The 25164-nt window shown below is 45.2% G+C and overlaps 1 protein-coding gene across 11 annotated transcripts in view; it reads left to right on the top strand.

The window, feature by feature from the left end:
* The window catches only part of ppargc1a (peroxisome proliferator-activated receptor gamma, coactivator 1 alpha), a 299017-nt gene that overhangs the window by 252889 nt on the left and 20964 nt on the right, over positions 1–25164 (top strand). For 4 of the 11 annotated variants that reach the window (XM_037758142.1, XM_037758137.1, XM_037758143.1 and 1 more), the window contains exons 2-4: positions 10082–10261; positions 23870–24064; positions 24982–25107. In XM_037758142.1, the coding sequence (XP_037614070.1) occupies positions 10082–10261; positions 23870–24064; positions 24982–25107 (501 nt within the window). Of the gene's footprint in view, positions 1–7098; positions 7857–10081; positions 10262–23869; positions 24065–24981; positions 25108–25164 lie in introns of those variants that run through there. The other 7 variants (XM_037758138.1, XM_037758146.1, XM_037758141.1 and 4 more) reach the window with 6 other exon arrangements.

Raw genomic sequence — 25164 nt, 5'->3', positions numbered from 1 at the left:
ATTTTGGTGACAAAAAACTGGCATGGCAATTTTCGAAGGGGTCCCTTGACCTCTGACCTCAAGATATGTGAAATAAATAGGGTTCTATGGGTACCCACGAGTCTCCCCTTAAAGACATGCCCACTTTATGATACTCACATGCAGTTTGGGGCAAGTCATAGTCAAGTCAGCACACTGACACACTGACAGCTGTTGTTGCCTGTTGGGCTGCAGTTTGCCATGTTATGATTTGAGAATATTTTTTATGCTAAATGCAGTACCTGTGAGGGTTTCTGCACAATATCTGTCATTGTTTTGTGTTGTTAATTGATTTCCAATAATAAATACACATACATTTGCATAAAGCAGCATATTTGCCCACTCCCATGTTGATAAGAGTATTAAATACCTGACAAATCTCCCTTTAAAGTACATTTTGAACAGATACAAATCATGCGATTAAATATTTGAATCAATTGACAGCCCTAATATTTATTCACGCACTTCAAAATCCAAACATGATCTAGTAAGCACCAGAAAAGAGGTAATTCCTTTAATGCCTGTATATTACACTGCTTCAAACATTGCTTTTTACAGGCCATGGCTTTTGACTCACAAAGTTTAAAGTATATATTAAACTTTCAAAGTGCCTTACTGGATATTCAGCATGACAACAAGCGCTATTTCCATGTGCCCTTTCAGTAGAAAAAGATTTAACTGCACCTCCTGCACACCAGCACATCTCATTTCCTCTAGTTACATTGCCGGGCATATGGCATCTGTTGGAATTTTACAGCAATTTCAAAGTTTGTAGCATTTTTCAGGCCTTGTTTATGTATGTGTGTTTGCAACCCAAACCCTCACGGTCCATAAATTTTAATATTCCTGGTGAGTGCTATACCCAAGCAAAACACAAAGTGCCTCGCAAGTCCCTGCCCAGAGCGCTAGTTTAGCACGATTTCTCCACCAAGACGCATTACACACCAGGCCCGCGCTCGCAGCTCGCCCTCTTTGTGCCACCACTTTCTACATGCATCTTGCATGACTCGCCGGCGATTTTAAACAAGCCCCTTAACACAGGGCTCCGACGGGAGACTCGCATCACCATGTGACCGTGATATTATTCATCTGTAGCGGGAGGGGGGTGCTCCTCCAAAACAGAGCTGGAGTAAAGAAGGGGGGGGAGGGTGGAACCGTCCTGTGTTGCGCCCCAGGCTCCTTTCTGTGTTTACCTGCCCCTGCGTGGGACTGATGCTATTTTCAGCTCCAAAGGCTCAGCCACGGCTAACTGGCCCTAGCCCTCTTCATGCCATTTGCCTTAATAATGTGGGCCGGACTCTCCGCTGGGGAAAGTAGCCGCCACACCGAGAGCGGGCTAAATGACACAGTGGAGTTCATTGATGGAAAGGATTACACGCTTGCACGCGGGGCGGCGAGGCGGCGGGTTCTCTGAAGGGCACTGCAAAGAGATTCGATGTAAAAATCATCACGGGGGGGGGGGGGGAATCGCACTAGCTTACTGTACATCAAAGGGCGAGCGTCGGCGTAATTTGTGGCGTCACACTGTTTATTTTGTAGCCTATAATGCATGAGTTAGGAGCCTATGGAGGCAGAGTAAATGTATGGGCCTTGTGAGAGATCTTTCTGTGGCACTAAGAAATAGAAAAGAGATAATACATTTAAAATGTTATGGTAAATATTCCTAATATGTGACACAGTTTTATTAAGTTATATTAGTTTATTAGGTATCACCAAAGGCCTCAAGATATGATATTATTACACTTAAGTCATGATACGATCTTATTGCGATAAGATATATTGGGATTTATTACCTTTTTTTCAACTGCAAATTATGCAGTTTGTCATCTGTTTTATTTAATAAGATACAGTTTTCACTCTGTTCATCTCAGAGTTTTCATTCACATATCTTGAGGTCAGAGGTCACTTTGAAAATGGCCATGCCATTGCGTAACTTTGGAATGTTGTTTAGCATTCTTCCCGAAATGCTATAGTTGGTACCAATCGACTCCTTAGGTTTTCTAGTTCCATGTGATACCAGTAGCTTTAAGACTGAGCCCGCTATAACCTCTGAAAGACAGAATAGCCGCCAGTCAGACTTGACGTACGTCAATCGATACAATATTGCCATGCAAAATATCACAATATCGTTTTTTTCCCCCACCCCTACTATTTAAAGGGTACTTTTAAAGCGGTCCTATGCGATCATTCGACACCACATTAGGACTTTATATTTGCGCTGTGTATCCATTTACAATTTCCTGTTGCCCGTTTTGTATGCCATCACATCCTATGTTATTGTAGAGCATTTGACTGCTGTGAAATGTGACCGCTTCCTCCACTGTCACCCCTAATAAGGAGAAAACAATATGACTCGTCAAGGGGAAAAATCACCCATGCGCCAAAGATCTGAAAGCACATCAGATGACAAGCGGGAGAACAAAGCATAAGCCGTCTCGGACAATAAATGAATAGACGTAACACTCTGTTTTACCTCTGCCCTCAATTAATTCCTATGAATCCAGCCACCATGTATTAAAACGGCCAGATGCTAGGATAGATTCTGTTGGGAGCAATGACATGCAACAAAGTGATATGAATCATCCACCCCCCCCCTCACACGCACACAGCAGCACACTCTCAGAGGGCCGCTGACACAATTTATGGAAAAAGGAAAACAAGACACCGCCACTTGAGTATAGATGGACTGTCAAAGACGACACAGTCAGACTGTGTCGAATTAAACGTGTAACCATAATTTCCACTGCAGGGTCTGTTTGCTCTTTAACAGAAATGTTAATATCAGATTCAATCTGAGACCAGAGAATGCAAATGGGAGACTCCGTACCATGAGTCAGGCCACGTTGAATATTCAAACAAAGATAATTATCCGTGGATTAGCCCCATTTTGGCTTTGAGAGCTCCACTTGTCAGCTGACTCTTGGGAGAAATTGTTTAATCATAAAGACCTTTTTGCTTTCTGAGAATAACGCCAGCAGCAACGCAACCCCCCGATTCAAGCAAGTCTGACTGTCTAAAGGTGGCGCCGAGCATCTTCTATGTGCAAAGTTGTCACATTGCATTATTTTTGAGCTGCGAGCCATTTAGCAATTAATCAACAGTCACTTTTAATTAATTTGGGTTTCAATGGTTCCTTTTGAAGTAGGTTTGTCTGCAAGGTTACATGCTACGCAATTGGCAATATTCAAGAGGTTTCGAGAGCTCCGTCACATGACAACATGCTGTGCATGAAACAGGTGCGAACAACTTTTCACACTCCGCCCTATACATTCACCCCCCCTTTGGGACGTGATATCTATAAGAGCAGCTAAATGCAAGAGCTGTGTGAAAGCAAGCCCCAAGGTCATTCTTTGGCAGCGGAACGATCGAACACGCGGCGATGTCGGCCCAAATATCTCCTCTAATGTGGCGCTATACCAAACATCCTCATTCTGCACCAGTCTGTGACAATCTCCCCACACTAACCCATTCATTAGCATCTCTCTGCGACTGAAACAAAAGCTGTGGCATTTCAAAGATTACCTGTACTTCAGTAGGGCTGTAGAACCCCCACTTTTCCTTTTGATATGATTCCTATATCTACAAATCTCCACACATAAATATCCAGCCTCTAGCAAGAACGTGTTTGCGAGAGAAAAAAAAGAAAGAATCAAAGGCCATTCAAGAAAGGAAATCATAGCATTATATCTATATTTAGCTTCCGTTGTCTTAATTGGCATGAAGAGTACAATCAGATAAGCCTTTTGACTGTGACTCGCATGCCGCTTCAGGAGAGGGAGGAATGTAGTTTACCAGCATATATCTCCTGCCAAGATTTTTTTTTTTTTTCTTTTTGGCAAGTCTGTGTTCATTATGGTGCTATTACTCAAGTTGTGAGAAATCTATCTGACCAGTTGCTACTGTAGCTACATCTGTTGGACACATAAACACCATGTAGAGACTGAGAAGTTACGTTTACTACACTTTTTTTTTTATCACAGAAACCTGCAGTAGGCAGAATGTTTTTGGCATCATTGGGCAAAAAAATTCCGTAATAACCTTTCAGCATATTGTAAATCAAGTGTTCTGAGAGAAAACTAGACTTCTGCACCTCCTCATGGCTCTGTTTTCAAGCTTTAAAAAAAACATTCATTCATTCATTCATTCATTCATTCATTCAACAAAGGCAGCTGTCAATCACTCGCAAACTCCAATCAAACGGTCAAACTAGGCAACGCTGATCAAATATGAATCAATATTCTGTTACTGTGAATGCCTATTTCTTGCGTAAAACGTTTTCAGAAACATTTTGTCGTGTACTGTTTAGCTGTAAAATTAGAAAGTTTGCTCCGGCTGGTGGGCGGTGCTTGGTATTTCCTCAACAGATCTCACAAACTTTCTCATTTTACAGCTAAACAGTGCACTACAAGATGTTTCTGAAAACATTTTATGAAAGAAATAGGCATTACAGTAACAAAATATTAATTCATATTTGATCAGTGCTGCCTAGTTTGATTGGATATTTTGAGTGATTGACAGCTGCTCAGAGTCGGCAAGGCTCCAGCTCGTTTCTGATTGGTTGTTTTCCTCCGGTCTGTGAAATCTTGCAGATGCCATTAGGAGCACCGGAGGACACCGATTTTTTTTCAGATTACCTGTCTCATGCGCTAATGTTATAAAAAATAACTTCTTTTAATCATATCCACTTCAACCTGCCTACTACAGCTTTAAATCCTTGAGTGTTTTATATCTACCAGCGAGCCCCATGTCATTCCCATGTCCCCCCCTCTATATCATGTCTCTGTGGTACTGTTCCATCTGGGCTCCGTGAGGTCACTGCACACGCCACCTGCTCAGATCGGGTTTCGCCGTTGCTTCTGGGTAGTATCTCTGGGCACGCGTGGAGAGGCAGATGTATAGATTCAGTGCTACAAATGCCCTCAGACACCCATAAGCATACATATATATCGGCTATAACGTCTTACTGCACTCACTGGCGTGCTCACACACAATCTGCACTATTTACATTTCCAGTCCCGCAACCTTTTTTACAGGTTTCTGTGCAATTTTGTGTTTAATGAGACTTGCTGTTTGCGGTTCGCTAATTTAGAGAGACAATTGCTCCTTGCATGCTCAAGTGGACTTAATAGACTAAAAAATTGGATCCCAAGTTCCATGGAGTTTCTTATGTCTAAACAGAAAACTAACTGTTGATATCATCCTTTTTTATTTGTTAAAGATCTCATGCAACAGTTTTAGAATCACATTATTCATGAACTCGCTAAGAAAAATCCCTACGAGACAATAATTTACATATAGAACAATGTTTCTGTTAAATGTGTGATTAGAGGAAGACAATAACATTTAGGATTCCTCCTGCAGCAAGCTGTCAGTCAGAAGCCCCACTTTGTTTGAAATGTCCACAGAGCTTTTGTTTTTATTTTAGCGAGCTAGTGTTGCCTATACACGTCCTGTTGACACTGTATACACGGTTGATACTGCCACCTGTCCTTTTTTATTGCCTCTGAATGGACAAAAAAAAACTACTTTCCTAAAGCCTGAGTTACCCTCTTTGATACTCTACACGCCAAACACAGCAGGCATTTCAGGTTACAGTCTTCTTGTCTGGAGTTAATTCAAGAATGGGGCAAACAAAGGAAACTAATTATCTTGTATAAGAATGATCATTTAATTGAACATAGCCTACTCTATCTTTAGTGCGGAGGGGAAAAAAACTGCAATTACGCATCTGAAACTTTAAATGTGGTAGACATCCACTTCTTTTTTATGTTCATGATAATCTCTAACTTTTTTTTTTCTGGAAAGACATGCTGTGACTATTTTATTATTTTTTCTACATTACAAGATGTGTTTGTAGGTGCAGGCAGGGATGGAAAAACCTTGTGGTTATTGCGCATTCTTGCAGGAATCCCCGATAGGTGCGGTGACATATTTACAGGACCAGCTTTTGTGAAAAATGTCACTTTTTGTGGGAGCTAGAAAAGATGAAGTCACTAACCTCCAGGTGCCAAATGCAACGTCGCATCTGCTTCCACAAGATCCAAACCAAAAACATGATGATGGGCAAGTTGATCCTGATTGTCCCTATACATTACTCACATTTAATTTAAATTTTGTCAGATTTACTGCTATATATCACTCTACAGCCATAATCTGTTCATTTTTTTTAGTATTTTTAGACAGAAATGGTCCTGTGGTCCACTACAGTGGAAATGCTGTAAAATAAAAAATAAAGTTCAAAAAGCCTAAATTGTAAGATTTTCTTTTAACCCTAAATAGGAAGAAAATCACACAAAAAAGTAATTTGAAGAATCTTTTTTTTTTACTCGGTTCCCAGGAGGATATAAATTTATACATTCCTCTCATTTAATTTACACAAAATTTGTCAGATTTGCTGCAATTTGACGTTCACACTCCACAGAAATAGCCCGAATTATGTTATTCTGTTTCTTAAACATTTTAGCAACAATTCTGAGATAATAAGTTTGACTTCTCAAATCGAGATTTCCATCTAGAAGATCAGTCGACAACGTGTCTCAACCTACAAACAGAACGTGCCGCTTACTTTTTGAATATATACTATATAATATATAGTATATATTCAAAAAGAGATGTAGTGGAGTAGAAGAACATGGAAATACTCAAGTAAAGTACAAGTACCTCAAAAGTACTTGAGTAAATGTACTTAGTTACTTTCCACCACTGAGTACATGTTATACTGTTGTGTTTCTCTAAGCATTCTTTATTGGAATAAAATAATTGTTGATTATTTAACTGCAAAGTAGTAATGTGTTTTTGATACCCTCACTTTTTTTTTTTCCATTAAATCATACCTACATATGTTTGCTGAAATTGATTGGATGTGGCACACTAGCCCTACCTAGAAACATTTCCACCAGCCGCCACTACTATATATATATATATATATATATATATATATAGTGTGATATGGAAAAGATAAAGCATGATGTGGCTTTTGAGATGGACATTTTTTGCAGTGCACGCACAGGATTTTACTATGTGCGCAACCAGACCCCGCCTGCTCTCCTGCGCGTCACCAGGCTGAGCAGCGTGGACTCCGAGTCACTCCCCTGCACTACTTTTAATAGCTTTGTCATGTGATGGAAAGCAGTTGTAAGACAGGTGCCCTCGGTTCATTCTCGGCGAGGGGCAGCAGTTGCCTGTGAGTGGGAGAGCGAGTGGGAAGCGTGTGTGGATATTTCTTTTTTTTACTTGATTTCTTTCTTTTTTTTTTTTTTCCTCCTCCTTTTTCCTTTATTTCTTTTTTTTTTTTTTGGTGCGGACCGTCATTCAGTGTCTGGATGGCGTGGGACAGGTGTAACCAGGACTCGGTGTGGAGAGAATTAGAGGTGAGCGCACTTCTTCTTTTCATCTGTTTCTAGCCCTCTGGACTTTTCTTTTTTTTTTTATCCACCTCTCTAACTGGACACGTTGGACAACACACTGACTATCCGAGACAGACAGTGGTTTTTCCACTCTCTCTCTCTTTCTCGTCTGCTCTGCTGCTGCTGCTGCTGCTGCTGGCGGTGGTGTAGTGCGCGTCTGGACGCAGTTTGAGGATGCGGAGGGACATACAGTACAACACGGGAATACATGACAAGTGGAGGGAATATGCGGAGTCTCTCTTTTCACCTCAGTTAAAGATGTAGTTTGTTGTAACGCGTGCACAAGACCATCGCTCTCCTCTCGTAGGATCTCTCTCTCAGACGGAGCTTGCGGATATCTGTCCTCCTGCAGCCGCGGACTGTAGACGCGCTCCGTGCGCCAGAGAGGAGGGGTGCTTTCATGCCGAAATGACTGAAATGTCTCAAAGTCAGGTATTTCGCTGACGCATGAAAGCCCACAATCCTTTTTGATGTGCTGCTGTGGGTATGCTATTTTACCAAAAAAAAAAAAAAAAAGGTTGTCCACGCTGAGGACTTATCTGGCATTTGCGCAGGAGCATCATAACACTCACGGTACCGGGCACGTCTTGTCTTGTGTGTGTGTGTGTGTGCCAACATCCAGGCTGCTGGAGAGCAACAATCCAAGCACAAGACTTGATCATGCGTGTGTGTGTGTGTGCGCATTTCATTTTATTACCCTTCTGCGTAATTTGTATCCAAGTAAATAATTCGTCGTCTTTTTTTTTTTTAAATCTTCCAACTGATTCTGATTCCAGTGCGCACAGATTAAAAAAGAAAAAAAAAAAAGGCACATCAAAAGGAGACGTCCTCTTTTTTCCCCCCCTATAATTTACCGAGTCCACCCGGTGTTTGTGGACATTTGGTTCTACCTGGCAACACTTGGACTTGGAGTCCCCCCCCCCCCATCAGTGATGCTTCAGGAAGGTTTTCTCTCGATGTGACTGCAAGCCTGCATGGCTGCATGTTTTTGTGGTTCATCTGCGTGATGAAAATATGAGAAAGATTATTGGATTTAAGTATGGATGATGTGTTGTTTTCGGTTTAGGGATGGCTTTTCTCATTCAGATGCGCTCCTTTTGCACTTTAAACACCGATGGAGCATCTGCCACTTCATAGCCAGGTAGGAGGAGAGGAGGAAGAGAGAGTCTCCTTTTTCTACGCGTCTTCTTGAAGCTCCCTTCTCTATGAAATGCATGCATGTAGACTCGATGATGAAAAACCTCGCTCTTTCACTGAGAGAACTGTCATCCAGGACGTCAGTGCTTCCTCTAATAATCAGGTGCTTTTATGCGCGATGCGTGCGTAAAATCAGTGGAGCTGCTGTGAGTCCTGACTGACTGACTGACTGACTGACTGACTGTCTCTCTGTCTGGCGGCGCTGTTTCATTAGTCCACCAAGAAGTCCAGAAGATAATTGTGCAGCATATAGGACGTCCAAACTCTGAAACATCCTCACATACCGTTTTTCCTCTTCTTCTTTTTCCCCATCCTGTGCCATGTCAGCCTGGATCATCTGGCAACATAACGGATTTGTCTCATCACAGTCTTAAGTCATTCACAGGATGAACTGTGACACCGGTGTCTGGGCGGTTTTTCCACTATACTTGGCACAGCATCCTTCCATCTTCCAGCAGCTTTTTTTGCCCTGAGCCGAACCTGAGTCTCATCCCTCCTCAGTCAGTCTGTCTTTGGGCCAAATACCTCCAGGCTTTGCCCGAGGATATCTCTATCTTCTATCCATCCTGTGGCGTTCATACACGGGCTGACGTGTTGTCAACAAAATTAGAGAGAGTGTGTCCTGTTAAGACAGCAGCCAGTTGTTTTGTTAGGGTTTGGATTTGCATGTGGACTGTCACAGAGTGTAAACACGTCTTGACTATAGATCTCCCACTGAAATGACTATCCATAATGATGAATAGGCTAGAATCTTTTGAAGGATATGATAAATATGTCATTTGAAATGCAAAATCAGCTCGTAAACCTGTTGCCACCCCTTCTCCCCCTCCGCTTAAACACCTTTTCACCAATCGCCAAAGCCCTATTGATTTCCAGTCCAGAGCCCCCTCACTTGCAGCTGATGATTAGGCAGGGACAGCTGCTACATACAGTACGCGTTGGCTCGATTACACAAAAGTGGCTGGTGAATAACAAAATGTCAACAGGCAGCGTTTAGTGGCTTGGAGGCCAGCGCCTATGGCAGTGCCGGGGGAGTGTTGGTGTTGGTGGAGGTGGTTGTGGTGGTGGGAGGGCACGGTGCTCTGCTGCAGGTCGGATAGAAGCAGAGCGGAAACAGGGTGCAGGTTTGCATGTTGCAAAAAAGAGCTGACCTGCAGAACTGTTCTGATATTAATCAATAGAGTAAAAGTAAGGAAAAGTGGGGAGTTTAAACCTAAATTTGTTATTGAGATGAGAAGCTTTGGCTTTGTATGTTATACAGTTGTATGGATTTCCTTTGTTCAGGACTCAGAAGACAGGTTCTTAGAAGACTTTTGACTCCTGTCCAGACTCAGATTCCCCCATTGTCTTCAAACTTGGCACAACGAATCCATCCTCTGATTTGCATATAAAAGAGATGTGATTTTTTAGTTTTTTTTTGTCTTGACTATCCTTGTTGTTTCCTTTTTTTTCCCCTTCAGTGTGCTGCCTTGGTTGGCGAAGACCAGCCCCTCTGCCCAGATCTCCCTGAACTGGACCTCTCAGAGCTGGATGTCAGTGACTTAGATGCAGACAGCTTCCTGGGCGGCCTCAAATGGTACAGCGACCAATCGGAGATTATTTCCACCCAGTATGGCAACGATGCGTCCAATCTTTTTGAGGTAAGTAAAGCTTCTAAGCATTGTGGTGCTATATGGAACAATCTTTGCATCCACAGTGATTTCATTATTATGCGCTCCCGAGGGGTCAGGAGTGAGCTGGAATGATAGCATGCCCCTATCGCATTCTTGAATGCGAGCCAAACAAAATGTACAACTGCTACCAGTTTACAAACATGCTTTTACATTGCTCCGAAGTACAAAAGTGGAGATAACGCGAAGAACGATAAGCCCCAGGAGGACCTTTGTCCCCTTGTTTGCATCCCGGCCGCGACCCTTATCAAAACTTTTGAGCGTTTATTTCAGCCCGGAGTCAGTAACGCGGCACACATCTGAGAGACCGCGCCGGTAGTAAACTCCGGACACGGCGGCTGTGTTGCAAAACGCTTCTCAAAGGTTGGAGTGTAAAAGTTTAACCTTTGCTTCCCCCCCGCCCCCTCTCTCTCTGTCTTCTCTCTCTCTCTCCTCCTATCCCCTCTCTTTCCATCTCTCATTCTGTCCTCACCCGGTGACAAACGAAGTCCACAGAGGGCGATGATCTGGCCAGGGCCATAAAGCCATCGGTCTTGGGACTGAGTTCCAGTCCCCAGTTCATTATAAGCCTTTATCAGTGCCAGAGATAGACAAGAAAGACTGAGATTGGATGCTTTAGCCTCGCCTCGGGAGGAAAAACCCTGTCTGAGAAGGCTGTGTGTGTGTCATGTAGTCACGTTTTCAGGGTCTCTGTTTTGTGTTTTGTGTGTGTGTTTGTGTGCTTCCTCAGTGGTCTTGCAGGCAACAGTTGATAACAGGCTAAATTCTTTCCACGTTTGACCTCCTCCCTAGCACTGCCACCCTTTTCAGAGTCTCTTTATATCACCACACATTCTACCACTGTGGACCACCCCAACACACACACACACACACACACACATACACGGAAAGGGGCGCCTTAAGTACTAGCTGGTGTGACCGTGGCTCCTCTGTCGTCTGAGAGTGATATGGCTTACAGCCACTGAGTGGCTCTGGGGATGGATAAAAATACCAATGAGAGTGTATGCATGTGCTTCTGTGTGTGTGATTTTTAAAACACAATGGAACTTAGCACCCACCGAGGACCATGATGAGGGAGCTAGCTCTGAGCAAGTAGCTGCGTCTGACTTCCAGTGTGCATCGGGCACATGCACATGTACACGTGTTTTGCATCCACTTGAATACTGTACATCGCAGTGAGCGGGTGATGCTTTCAACACTCTGAGCGAGCCAGCAGCTATTGTATTTATTATGCTGAGGATATGGAAAGGCTTCTAATCAAGCAGTAAAAAACTCCAAGCAAGTAATACATTTCCCTGACCAGGGATTTTTTTTTTTTTCTCCATCTTTGGAAAGTTTCAAGTCACCATATGAAGTGCTCAGTTCATCATACGGCAGGACCCGGCTAATCCTACTTAATCTGACAGGGGAAAGTTTGCCGCTCGGCAAGGATCAGAAAGCTGGGGCTGCAGCTGTACTTCCTGCGCCTGCCCCCCCCTGATTGGCCTCTACACAGGGCAGAGAAGCATCCAATCAAAAGTTTGAGATTAGAGAACATGTTAATAACTGGCCAGATTTAAAGTGTATTCTTTGTTTTCTTGCATCCTCTCGTGCATACACTTCCGCTTAACAAATCAGCATGGGTGTGTGTTGTAAGAAAAACGCAGGTAGCAGAAGATCAAGGCGGCCCATGTGTAACAGCTGGGTGCAGCTGTCACGCTGAGGCCCCCCTCCCATTTTAAAAGCCCCCCATCAAACAACATGCTCCCTGGAAGTTTGAACTGCCTTTCATTAGTTCAAGTAAGTCAACTGTTGAAATGATTTGCAGCTCAGAAAGGAACACAAACACCTACTGTTTTTCTTGGACTGGGGCTTTTTATTCAGGTTGCAGCTCCATGTGACAGACGGTAGCAAATGAGTAAACCGACTTGGTTATACAGTACAGTTGGGATCGGAAGCGTAGTCGTCACATCAGACAAAGTTTTACTTGGTAATTTAAGGGGAACATTTAAAGAGGACCTATTGTGCTTATTTTCATGTGTATACTTGTATTTTAGGTTTCTACTAGAACATGTTTACATGCTTTAATGTTCAAAAAAACGCTTAACATTTCTCATACCGGCTGTGCTGCAGCACCTCTTTACACCCTCTGTCTGAAACGCTCTGTTTGACCTCCTGCTCGGCCCCCCCAAAAAGCCCAGGCTGCTGTGATTGGTCAGCTGGTCCACTCTGTTGTGATTTGTCAAGCGAACCAAACCTTTTGGACTCTGCTCCAGCTCCGCTCTAACTAGCTTTGTTTGAGGGCGTGCCAAACTATTATGCAAATGTGTTACTTGGTGACATCACCACGTTACAGAAGAAAAGGCAGGACTTCAAGCGAGGCAGTTCAGGAGCAGTGTTTCTCCCTTTGGCGTGGACTTTGCCCATGTTAGCCCACTTAGCCCATGTTTCTACCTGTGTTCCGTAAGCAACATACTGTCCGAGATCACAAGCTGTCCCCTGGCTGGCCTTTTGCTCCATTCCCTGCCACTGTCCCAACTGTCCCTGACACGAAATGTGGAGAATGATACACCCCCACCTCTCGTAACACACACACACACACACACACACACACACATAACAGCTATCGCTCCTGGCACAGTGTGTTTGACACCTCTTCAAAACGGACCGACCGTGAAAGTCCACAGTCTATTTCGGGCGACAGTTGTTAAGGGGTGGTTACTCCAATAAGTTCCCGATGTACTGCCAAAGATAATGGCATAGAAGCGTGACCCAGAGTCTTTTTAACCGCACTCAGATTTCATGTCCAGCTTCAGCCGCTTGAATGATGGAAACGCATATCGTTGGTTTTAACTTAGTTGGATTCCGATTGTGGCGGTCGCACTGGCGATGCGTCATGGCCACATCACCATGTGATTATGCAAGAAAACTGGCGCTGAGTTCCGACATTTGATCGCAGCTGTACCTGTCCTGTTGTGAGATGCACTCATGATAGATGGACAGGTGGGACAAAAAGGGACAAGGGCAGATAGAGAAAAAGCGAAACAAAAGGGAGGCATAGAAAAGGCCAACAGATGACATGACAGACACGCAGACAGACATGGGGACAGATGGGTAGTGAAAGAGACAAATGTAGAGACCCGTTAAAGCCTGGACTCGTGCCAGCCCAAATCAAAGCTCATGGATTGGAAGTAAAAGGTTGTGGGCTTTGCAGGTAGTAAAATAAGATGCCAAGGCTTAAAGCATTACTCAGATATTGCGATGCACGTGAGCGCACATATGTGGGCCGCTCAAACTCTTTATATTGCTCCCAACAGGACGCGGTTTGTGACTTTGCGGGGCATTATGCCGCTTTGTCTTGCTTGTTTGAGCGATTTTGAACAGATGCTCGGGCGCTTATTTTTAAGTAAAGGCAGATTAGATTGATTGGGTCATCTTTGGCAGGCTTTGATGAAAACTCGCTGTGATGAAATGTTTTCCTCCTTCCCCGCGAACACGTGTGAGCATTGATTAGCTCGCACACTTGTTGGCGATTGGGCGCTCCTGTGAGCTGAAACAGGACAAAGTCATAGACCCTCTAGAGAGGAATTGTCACGCCCACACACACACACACATAAACACACACACACACAGACAGCAGAGACCCTTATTGTCCCTGTTCCTACTCCCGGCTGAATGCCGGTTGCGTTTATTTTGCAAATTTATGCTGACATTTGAGAGTACACCACCCGCACCAGTTCACCGCTCCAGCAAAAGGGTGTATGAATTATCATATTCCACTGTATAATATGATTTTTCTCAAGTGAGTCTTATTAGAATACACCATACTTTTTCTCGTCTCCTTCAGTTTTTTACCTCGCCGATACATTGTTTGCACTGTCTGATGGGAGAAAATCCTCCGTCACTGTCGAAACTGAAGGCAAAACCGGCGCTTTTCAGACCCGCGGCTATGCCGTTTCAAGATACACAAATGAGAGGGAGCGCAGACAAGCGGGCGCAGACGTATAGTAGAGAGATGCAGACTTGGGCTGTCCAAGCCTGTGTCATCTTGGAGCGTCTGTCAGATCCACTCCACAACAAGAGCTCTCAACACTGTGGGCTCTCTCTCTCCCTCTCTCTCTCTCTGTCTTCTCTGCTCCCAAGGCAAAGCATTTGTTCCTGGCTGATGGGAAGTTGAAGCTGCAGTGGCTAAACAAATATATTCTGGCCTCCAACAATCGCTTCTGGAGAGAGAGGCTGGAAGGGAGGGATAGTGAGCAGGGCGGGGGGATGGATATGGCAAAAAAAAAAAAGGTCCCCTCAGGGAGTGTTTTCAAAAAGAGCAAGGGAACATCCTTTGGTGTGGTGGTGGCTGCTTGGCTCCCTGTCTCTCTCTCTCTCTCACACACACACACACACACACTCAGCCCACGTTCCCAGCGGGCCGCTGCTGCTGATTGAGGCATGGTTTGGTGTTCCTGCCCCAGCTGATCCCCATGCCCCCCCAGTGGATACCCATCTCTCTCATCACACTGGAGCCACCGATGTGTCCGTGTGCATGTGTGTGTGTCTTTTGTGTAATTGAGACACCATATACAAAGATCAGATAGTGGCCTCTTTCTGGCTAGACACAACACTGTCATCGCTTTCCGTTTCGTGCGTGCTCATGTGTGTGTTGGGTGGGAATGACTATTTTTAGTACCTGGGGTAATCTCCACTAAGAGCCTTTCAGAGCTGTTTCACTTAAACCTGGCCAAAACACTAAGCCAATAATCCACCCCACACACCCCCACCACCCCCCAATACTCTCTCACACACACACGCACGCACGCGGCAACATGTTGCAACAATGCCACGCGATAAGACCGACCTTCCTTGTATTATTTAATAGTGTACACTTTGGAGTGGGAGGAAGGTACAAACAGTGGATTCCTAGAATGCCTTTTATACTTTTCTCCTTTGTGCAACAAAAAGAGACGGAGGAAGCGCAAGATGGTGTTTGCATAGAGATGAAATTAATTGATCAAAGAGTGACGGGGAGGAAAGACAGAAAACAGTGTGAATAACAGACCAAAAAGGGAAACCTCGACAGAGAGAGAGAGAGAGAGAGGGAGGAGGATGGAGAGAGGCCTTCAATCAGCGAGCGCCGCGATTCATGGTGAAGCGCTATCAGTCTTGGGCGATAGGCTGCTTCCCCTCTCCAGGAAAGGCCAATCGATCCCAGGTGTGTGTGTGTGTGTGTGTGTTCTGTGCCAGCATGCCCAGCAGTAGCCTTGGCGAGCCCTTCTGCTCTGGTGGTTTGCCATATTCTGTCAATTTCTGTGTGTTTGTGTCACAGCTTCTGGAGAACTTTGTTGATTCTGAACAATAATTTAGAGGACAAATGTTGTCTTTAACAATTAATTAAAAAAAAAATGTGAGTCGTGATGCTTCTCTTGGATTATATTGTCTGGGAAAAAAACATTTAAGTAAGTGAGGGTTTTTTTTAACCCATCTTTGGCACTTCAATTTGTACAAGTGAAGGACTAGTTTTCTCTGGTTGAGACTCTATTTTTAAGAGCTTTGTCGTCCATGCGTTCTAACTAAGCTTTATGATGTGCACTGCATGCTTATAGCTCCAGCTTATTTCCCCCCTGAAGCATTTAAGTCTGCACAGGCCTCGAATAGTTCAAGAGGCTCTCCTAGGCTCTGCTGATGCATGAGTGACTGGATGCTTGGGTGACTCACTTGCTGGCCAATCAGTAGCTCCCGAGTCTAAAGTGAAAGCAGAAGCTTTTACAGACATTTGGCCACCGCAGATACAACACGTTCCTTCCACTCCACTTTTTGTAGGGGTGGGGGAAAAAAATCGATACAGCGTAGTATCGTGATGTTTTGCGTGGCAATATTGTATCGATACACAGACGTCAAGTAACGACCTTTTATAATTATAAAAACTATTAACCTCTTAACAATCCTGGTCGCTATTCTGTCTTTCAGACATTGTCGCAGGCTCAGTTTTAAAGCTAGAATAAACATACTGGTATCCAGATAAAACTAGAAAACCTAAGGAATCCATTGGTACCAAACATTCAGAGAGGTCCCTTGACCTCTCACCTCAAGATATGTGAATGAAAACTGTATCTTATTAGGTAAAACATAATTTGCAGTTGAAAAAAGGTAATAAATCGCAATCTATCGCAATATATCTTATTGCAAAATGTTTAAAATCACAATAAGATTGTATTTTGACTTAAGTATCGTGATGATATCGTATCGTGGAGCCTCTGGCGATTCCCACTCCTCCTTTTTGTAAAACAAATCCGTCTCAAGGAAATGGCAATGTCATAGATAGATATGGACACAGGTTGGGGTCCTAATCAACTCTTGCAAGTACTTAATACTCGCAAGGTTATTAAGTACTTGCTATGCACATAAACATGATTATTTGGCACAAGCACAGCTATAGCAAGTTTTATATCAGGTGAATTGTGAAATATGTGCATTGTGAGATTGTGAAGTGGTGTATCCGGGATAGAAACCGCTGCATTTATCCGCCATCATAGTGCTGTTGACCTCAGCGAGTCAACAGCTCTAAAATTGTCTGCTTGTTAATCAGCTCTTTCCAGAAAACCATTTTCAGGCTCTACTGTGGCCAGCCGAAACCTCGACTCATATGGCTGTGGGCTGTGTTGTATAATAACTTGATGGGCAGATTGGGGAAAGGGATTTCGAGTGCTTGACGCTTGTCATCAAGTGGTCAGTGACCATTGATCATTCTGCGTTTGGCAGACGTTTCACAGTCGAGTAGCGTGTGCAGGTGCTCGGCTAAATGTAAGCTGAGAGTGAAAGGCGAGAGCCTATCCAAACTAACGGCAGCATGATCAGTATTCCACAGAGAATAGATCCTAGATTAAGATGAAATACAGCTCAACATTCGATGTTGATGCTACAAAGAAAGACCCAGAGAGCTTTCATGCCCCCCTCATCCTTTCTCATAGTATCCCTGCCTCACCTCGATGAGTTGGGATTGTATTGACTCAAGTGCACAATTTCTTTGATGTGTTTTCTTTACATGTAAAGATAGGCGCATCCCCGCGTCGGTACCACTCGCACACAACATGCAAAAGCTTGTGAAGTCCTCCGTGTTTGACCACATCTACTACACGTGCAGCCCATACACATATGGGCACTTGAAAGTGCGCAAGAAAAAAAAACCCTGCTCTGATAACATGCTCACAAAGTCACTCGCGGATAAGAGGCGTACATACACACTGCAGCGGCAGCCTCCTACCTGGATCCAGGAGCGAAAAGGCACTCACAGAAGTCAAGGTAAAAGATAATGCGTTTATTTAGTAATCAGCAAATAGCTTTTATGCGGCGGGTAAGTGGCGAAGCCTGCGAGGCCTTGATAAGATCGTTTGCTTTCAGGTGTTTCCCTGTCGCGCCGCGCATGGCATTGAGTGCAAATTGAATAGGGTGACCTTTTTTTGCCGCAGAATCAAATTGACTGCATTTCTCCCCAAAAGATTCTGCCATTTCAATTACCATAAATTTGTGATATTGCGTCCCCCGCCGTATGCGCAAACACATGCGCGCAAAGATGTAGAATACAGGACAATGACACAGAAACACACCTTTTTGTTTGAAACGCCGGGCGTAGACCGCTATATCTTGTCCGCCGTACCCCGGCCTCTCCTCGCGCTGGCACCTTTCCGAGGAAGACATTACTGTGACAAATGAAACGCCACAAACCCTCGATGGGCTTGGCAGGGCCTGAAAGGTCAGGAGCTGCATTTGTGTGCAGGTGTGTGTGTGTGTAAATGTGGTGTCAGCAGTGGATGATAACATTGAGTCCTCGGTGCGAAAAGAAAAAGAACAAGAAGTTCTGGTCCATTCTGCTCCCCCTCGCAAATCTATGTAAATGTCAAAACCAAAGTGACCAGCCTTCTGCGTGTGTGTAATTGTTTTATGGACAGCTATGCTTGACTGCTGATGGCAGACTTGCATCCCAGCCAGGAAATGTGGCAGCGTCCATTTAGCAAGATGGACATTGGAAACAGTCTCCTTTTTTTTTTCTGTGTCTCTCTGCACTCACTCTTCCTCCCCCCCCTCCCTGTGTTCCTCCAGCACATTATCAACAGTGTAACAGTATGTTCAAAGGCCCCCTTGCTTAGTGGTGCACATTCAGGGCTGCCGACTTAAGCAAATAGCTATTTGCATTCCATTAGGCGAAAAAAAAAAAAAAAAGCAGAGGGAAGCACCATTCTTCATCCCATCTCCGCATCTAGCTGAATATTCCTTATTCCAGCCTCCAAATCTCTGTTGTTTTTTTTCCTCCTCCTGCTGCGATCGTCAAAGCAAGTCAGAGCAATCACAGCAATCAGTGTTTCCTCATGCCAAGCCGATTGGGAAGTCGCTGCCAAAACAAAAGAGTGAGTGTCCAATCATCGTGGTGGTGGTGTGTGATTCTGTGGTGTTAGCAAACGGTTGCTTGGACCATCTGTTGGACGGCTGTGGAAGGAAAACAACAGCAGCTTGGGGCAGGACTGTAGACGGGGAGGCTCCACCAGGACACACCGAACCCCCCCCCTCCCCTGCCCATGTTATACTGCCGGTAGCTGTGTGAGAATGTGAGTTTATATGAATACTCTGTGTTAGGGTGGAGATGTAAGGATGGTGTTTCATTGGTTGGTTTACATCGTCTGTCCAGGTGTGTGAAAAGATACAGAATGATTTTTGACCCAAAGTTAGACAGTAAGGGCCCCGGTGTGTCTGCAGCCATGTGACAGCTGATCTCAGCAGTTTGTGTCACAGAGTTCAGGTGGTTAGTTTTAGCAGCAGCAGCAGCAGGGATACCGGTCAAAGGATTTCTTTTTTCCACAGAGAACTAGAAAGAACAGCGCCGCTAACATCCCTTGGGTAGGCGTCTCAATCGGATCTGGCCTGTGTCAGGATGTGTAACAACAGTTCTCTTTGGCTCGCTCTCACACAGATATCTCCTCTTCTCACTTTCCCTTTCCCCTCTCTCTTTCCCCCCCCCCCCCCATCAGCTCATCTGATAGTGCTCTAACAGTCTCAAATGGTTCCCAGGAGATGCATCATCTCCGCACACACACATATCCTGGTCCTCATTGATGGGTCGAACCGTTTTCCTCGCTGATGTATATAACTCACGTAGCCGTCTAAACTCAGACAGACATCTGGCATGTAAACAGTCGGCTTCTGCAACGGCACTTCTTCTTCATTCTGAGGGGCTGCCATTTCTGTTTAAGCAGAGGCACAAAATAGTGAATGCCTGCCAGGGGGCGAAGGGATTATCACAAGACCGGTTGTGGTGTTATAGCTAAGTAGGATGGAGAATGCTAAAATCAGCCGCCTGGTGCTTGGACTGGACAATCTTGTCTGCATTTAGAGGGTACCAGATTTAGCACTTTACAGCACAAACTATCATGATAAGCCAGGATATATACTGGACCCGGAGTGGTGACAATAGAGGAGAGACAGAGGGGTGTAGACCCTTGATATCTAGTCCATCATTTGCTTGGAAAATTCAGGATACAAGATGCTCTATTGATTCTGTAGTCGGATGGAAAACGACAGGAGCCGTCAGTTGGCTTCTAGAGCCCTGACCACGATGGAGGTTTAACATTTAGTTTTATGATTTGGAACATCGTCAGACTGTTTCGCCGCCGCCTCACACACAGACACAGGGACTTAACAGTGTTATGTATGGCTTCGTCGCTCCGTATAGGCCATAATCACCCTCTCTCCATCTCAGTAAGCTCATGCTAAATGACCAGACGTCTCTGGCGGCTGCCATGATTTGTCTCTCTGCCGCGCGATCGCGCTGTACCTCACCCTCCCTTGCCTCCCTCTCCCTGCCTCCTCCTCCGCTGCCATATGTTGTGCCTGTGTGACCGGCCGACGTGTCAGGCCTGACTAACGCCTTAACGGCGAGGCTGACGTTGATTTATTTCCTCTGAAATCTGGGGGCTGGGGGTAATAACACAGAATGACATTATTTGTTTATCAAATCCAAGGCTGCTTTTCTTGGCAGAGTCGAGATTGTGGCGACGAGATGTGATACCGCCACCCCCAGCTCCCCCTCCTCACTCGCTGCACGCACATATACCCCCCGCAATTTCTGATTGTGCCATGATTAGAAGGTCTGGCTAGTCGCTTAACCTCATCCAAGGGAATGTTTTTTGAAATGTGACAGAGCAGAGAGCAGAGGGGGGAAAAAAATAAAAGATTGAGATGAAGCAACGCAATTAAATTGTCAAGGCGCAGATTTAACCCCGCCACGCAATTTAGGGGGCCAATTTATTAAGAATGTTCTCCGTCTGAACTAACTGGATGCGATTCCTCCATCTGCAGAAAGAGAGAAGGAAAGAGTGAGACAGTGAGAATAAACAGTACTTTAAATACCAGATGACCCATTTAATGGGAGATATTTTATCTCCCCACATCCAGAGTGTCTGTCACATGTTCTGCCTCTCATTCGGAGATAACGGTGGGGCTGTTTAGTCTGTCGAAACTCCATCTTGTCGTTATTCAGCGATCGGGCCTGGCACTTTTTCACAACACATTTGGTTCCTTTTAACATGTAAATGATGCATTGCCCCGAAAAGCTCGTTAAAATTTGATCCCCTCCAAATTTGCTCAGGAGCTCCGGAATCCTCAAGAAGCAATTAGCCGATATAATTTGGCTATTCGCCCCGGTGTTCAGAAGTGGGTGTTTGTTTAAAACAGCACCTTCACCTTCCGTTATCAGCTGTGTGAATAGTATCTCCTGGAACACAATGCTGCGCCGTGGAACTCAATAAAAGAGTTAAAGGCAAGGACAACCTCAAAGACAGCCTGCCTGATAACAAAAGGGCCTCACCTAATAATGAACAACTGGAGTTGGCTTTCTTTTCTCCGACGTATGGGGCGGAGGAGGGGGTGAGAGGAGCTCTGCCAGCACTTGCCAGCATGTTTTATGGCTAATTGAAGCATTTGGAATAAAACAGCCACAAAATGGCACCCTTTAGGATTGGAGTGGGGTTAATATATTGTGATCCCACAATTAGCCCAGGATTGTTAAGATCTCTTTAATTCGGTGAGGTCCATTAAGCGGGATGGGCGAGAAAGTGCTCCCAACGAGGCAATTTTTCTCTCCTCTCTTTGTTCTTCCTGCCCTCTTTCCCTCTCAGCAGCTGCTGGAGTAATCAATATAAGTGGACACGGCCGTCAGCAGGTTGCCAGGTTATCCCGGCGGCGCCCCCTTTGGGTGCCATAGCTCCTGAAGTCCACCCACACGGAGATTTTGTTTAGAATATATACAAGGGGCAAGAAGTGAGTCATTGGTAGTAGATTGGCTTTGGTGCAGGAACTCTGCAAGGTGCGGTCCTTAAGCTCGCCCTCCTGGACAGGGGTATTAGATCATGCTCTCTCCAGGGTAGAAACGATCACCGAGGTTTTGCTCTTTACCCCAGTTTCTCAAATCCCCACTTGGCCTGCGAGTGCCTCCACTAGAGCCGCAGCAGCGGCTGCAGCATGATCGTCACGACTCAGGGTTTTACAAGTGTCTCTTTCAGAATATGAGAGTCCCTTCTGGGTTATCTTCGGGGATACAGTGTGCCTGTGGGAGCTTGCCAATCGGTGGAGTTTTTTTTTTAAATCGCTACATTTGAGCCTCAGAAATTCCCCAATCCTTTCCAAGCCATGACATAATGAAGCTTGCACAGAACTTTTAATGTAACTAGTGTCACACTGTGGCACAGACAGACTGCAATTTTCTACAGCATGTTTGGGTTTGAACTGGCTCTACAGAGGTGACTAAAGCCCCATCCGAATACAGCGTTTGCTTGGATAGTTGGTGAGGTTGGGCCTAAACAGATGGCTGGCTCATTAAAGACTCATTTGTGATAATCTAAAATGATCCTACTTTCAATTCCTCACGCGAGGATGTATGTTTGGGCTAAGAAAAGGCTCCGGCTTTATCAGCGGTTAATACCTACCCGCTTAGCGCTCAGGTAATAACTTGGGATGCTGGAAAATGGGGAGCATTTCGGTAGCGTAGGGTTCCAGCACAGTGGATTTGAAGCTCCTCGCAAGTAATTAAACAGCATGCCACCTCATACAGAGCAATTTCCTGCGAGGCATTTGCTTGCCAATGCGACATGGCCCCCAGTCTATGTCGCGTTATCTCTGTGAAATATGTCCCCTTTATCATTTTTTAATAATGACTGAGTGCTCATGTTGTTAGGAGAAAATCTACTCAATGAACATCAGTTTTCCTCACTGTTACCTAGCTAACTGAACGATATCTGTGTCATCTATAAATGAAAATTGGAAGGGAGGGGGGAGCATTGAAATGGCCGCTATCTCATTGGTAAATCCAAACCTGCTCCAAAAGTGGCATCCGTGGTGGGTGGGTGTGTAATTATGTAAAACCAGTGGGGTAGACAGGAGCAAGTGGGTGGGGGAAATTTTGTCTTCTGAGGTACAGCGCTGGTATCTGAGAGGTTGGCGGCCCCCTTTGGCATAATGATGGCCACACGCCGTCGCCGAGCGATGATAATCCTGCCATGTGCATAAAAGGGATTTGTTCTTGTTGGGCTGGCCACAGAACATCCCGAGGTGACGACGCTGTTTATCTTTCCGCTGTCTTAAAGTCCCCCGGGCTTTTATGGCCCTGGAACTTACAGTTCCTGTTGTCACTTGTCACTGTGCAAAGGCACAGCCGTGCACACAAACACAAGCTGCGTTCCTCTCACTCTTAATATCTATTCTCTCTATTTCCCTCTACATACATGCATAGTTATTATCCCCGACGAGCCTCCGATGTCGATAGTTGGCAGCTCGCGTCTCCCTCACTCTCGCTATCCATCTCCATATATTCATCTCTCTGTCTCTTTATTTCTCTCACACCCAGTTCTAATCTCTACCATTAAACAGCCAGCTGCAGCAAGCACACAACTCCACTGGTACATCAAAGAGGGGAGCTGAGTGGCAAGAACAAGATTTATTTTTCATGAAATGTTGATGGCAACTTCCCGCCCATTGCGAGCATCAGCTGTCAGGCCCAACATTTTAAATGTATCGCATTTATTTAGCGTTAGCGGCTGGTAATTCGCCTTATCTGAGGATTGCTTGCAAACATAAATGTCGGCAAGCGAGATCGTCTCTCAGTTCGGCGAGGGGAAGAGAGAGAACTTCCGCTCATTGTTTTCCTTTACCCCCACAAACCATCCCCGCCCATGCCGCAAACGCACCCCGACCCATTCCTGTCTTCCCGAGATACTTGCTACTTGTCAGCCCTGGTAATGGGTTTCTTGGGGGAGATATTATTTTGGTCCAGTAAGCTGCATGCTTAAAATATGAGTGACAGGCTTGACTCACTTGCACAGGGAGAGAATTTTGTTTTTAAAAAGGCTGCCAAAATAGAGCCAGCTCTGCTGCAAAAAAAAAAAAATTAGAAAAAAATCTTCCCACTCTGTTAACAATGAAAGCCTGCATGCAACCACCCACCACCTTTACTTCCCTGGTAGAAGAAAAAAAAGAGATGCAACTTCTCCTGACTAAAATGTCCTATATTTCCTGTCTCTCTATTTTTCTGTCTTCCGCCTTCTCCCCTTTCCCTCCCCCCCCAAGAAGATAGATGAAGAAAATGAGGCCAACTTGCTGGCAGTGCTTACAGAGACCCTGGACAGCATCCCGGTGGATGAGGACGGATTGCCTTCGTTTGAGGCCCTGGCAGATGGGGACGTGACCAATGCCAGTGACCGGAGCTGTCCCTCCTCCCCCGACGGCTCGCCGCGCACCCCAGAGCCCGAGGAGCCTTCACTGGTAAGACCAACCAGCTTATCCTTCTCCAGATTCTCCCATCACCACCACTACGGGGTCAAAACATACGCTACTCATAAGATATGACCTCCAACCCTGATGCTTTTGTGCCAGTCCATTGCAAGACTCTTCAACAAGACTGGGCAACCAAAAGTGTCCATTTGTCTGTTAGACTTGTGTTTTGGCACGCTCTGCCACGATGTATTCACAGTATGTGTAGTGGAAGCGTGCAGATGCAGTGAGGAGGGAAGTGAACGGAATGGATCAGTGTGTTTCGCTGCTCAGTGCTAATTACATAACAGTGCTATTGTGGCGCCAATTCAAAGATATGAACACTGCGGTGGGGCCAAGTACGGTTGACACAGTGCCACAGGCCCTGAAATCAAGCCGGCACGTAATGAAAGTAAGGGGGGGAAAAGAAATCCATCTCATCTCGTCTACTCCCAGTGGGGCTCTCAGCTAATCCCCCCCCCGTGCCCGAGTCCTCTTTTTTGGCCTCTCGATGAAGTCAGCTTACCTTTGCTCTCTTTATTTTTACACATACCATCTGGGCTTCGACCTAAAATGTTATGTTGTGTTCGGTTATAGTCCATTTTATTCCATGCCGGTCCCTTCCAAATGACCTTTAGCCACATGCCCGAGTGTGTTTATTCAATCACATTAGAGCAGCCTGGCTTTGTGTACACAAAAACACCTGCACAGGACAAAAAGGAACTGTCACATGCTGTAAAGTGCTTGTAATCTTTTAAATATGTCAGTGATTTTATCTCTTCTAACTGCAACATTGGTCTCCTCTGGTTGTACATTTACAAAGGCTGTCTAATTGAAAGGAAATTTGCATAACCCACGCTCAATCCCCCCCCCCACTCCTCCTCCTCCCTTCACCACTTTCTCTTGTTTCTGTTTGGGTCCATTCGCAGCTGAAGAAGCTCCTTCTGGCACCCGCAAACTCCCAGCTCAGCTATAATCAATACACAGGTGGCAAGGCACAGAACCATGCAGCCAGCATCAACCACCGGATCAGACCACCACCTGCCGTCGTCAAGGTAGGGACACACACACACACACACACACACACACACAAATACACGCGCTGCCTTGCT

Source organism: Sebastes umbrosus, chromosome 22, assembly GCF_015220745.1.
Source record: "Sebastes umbrosus isolate fSebUmb1 chromosome 22, fSebUmb1.pri, whole genome shotgun sequence".
Lineage (NCBI taxonomy): Eukaryota > Metazoa > Chordata > Actinopteri > Perciformes > Sebastidae > Sebastes > Sebastes umbrosus.
Note: the sequence above shows the minus strand (reverse complement) of the source record. Positions and strands in the feature narration are given on the sequence as shown.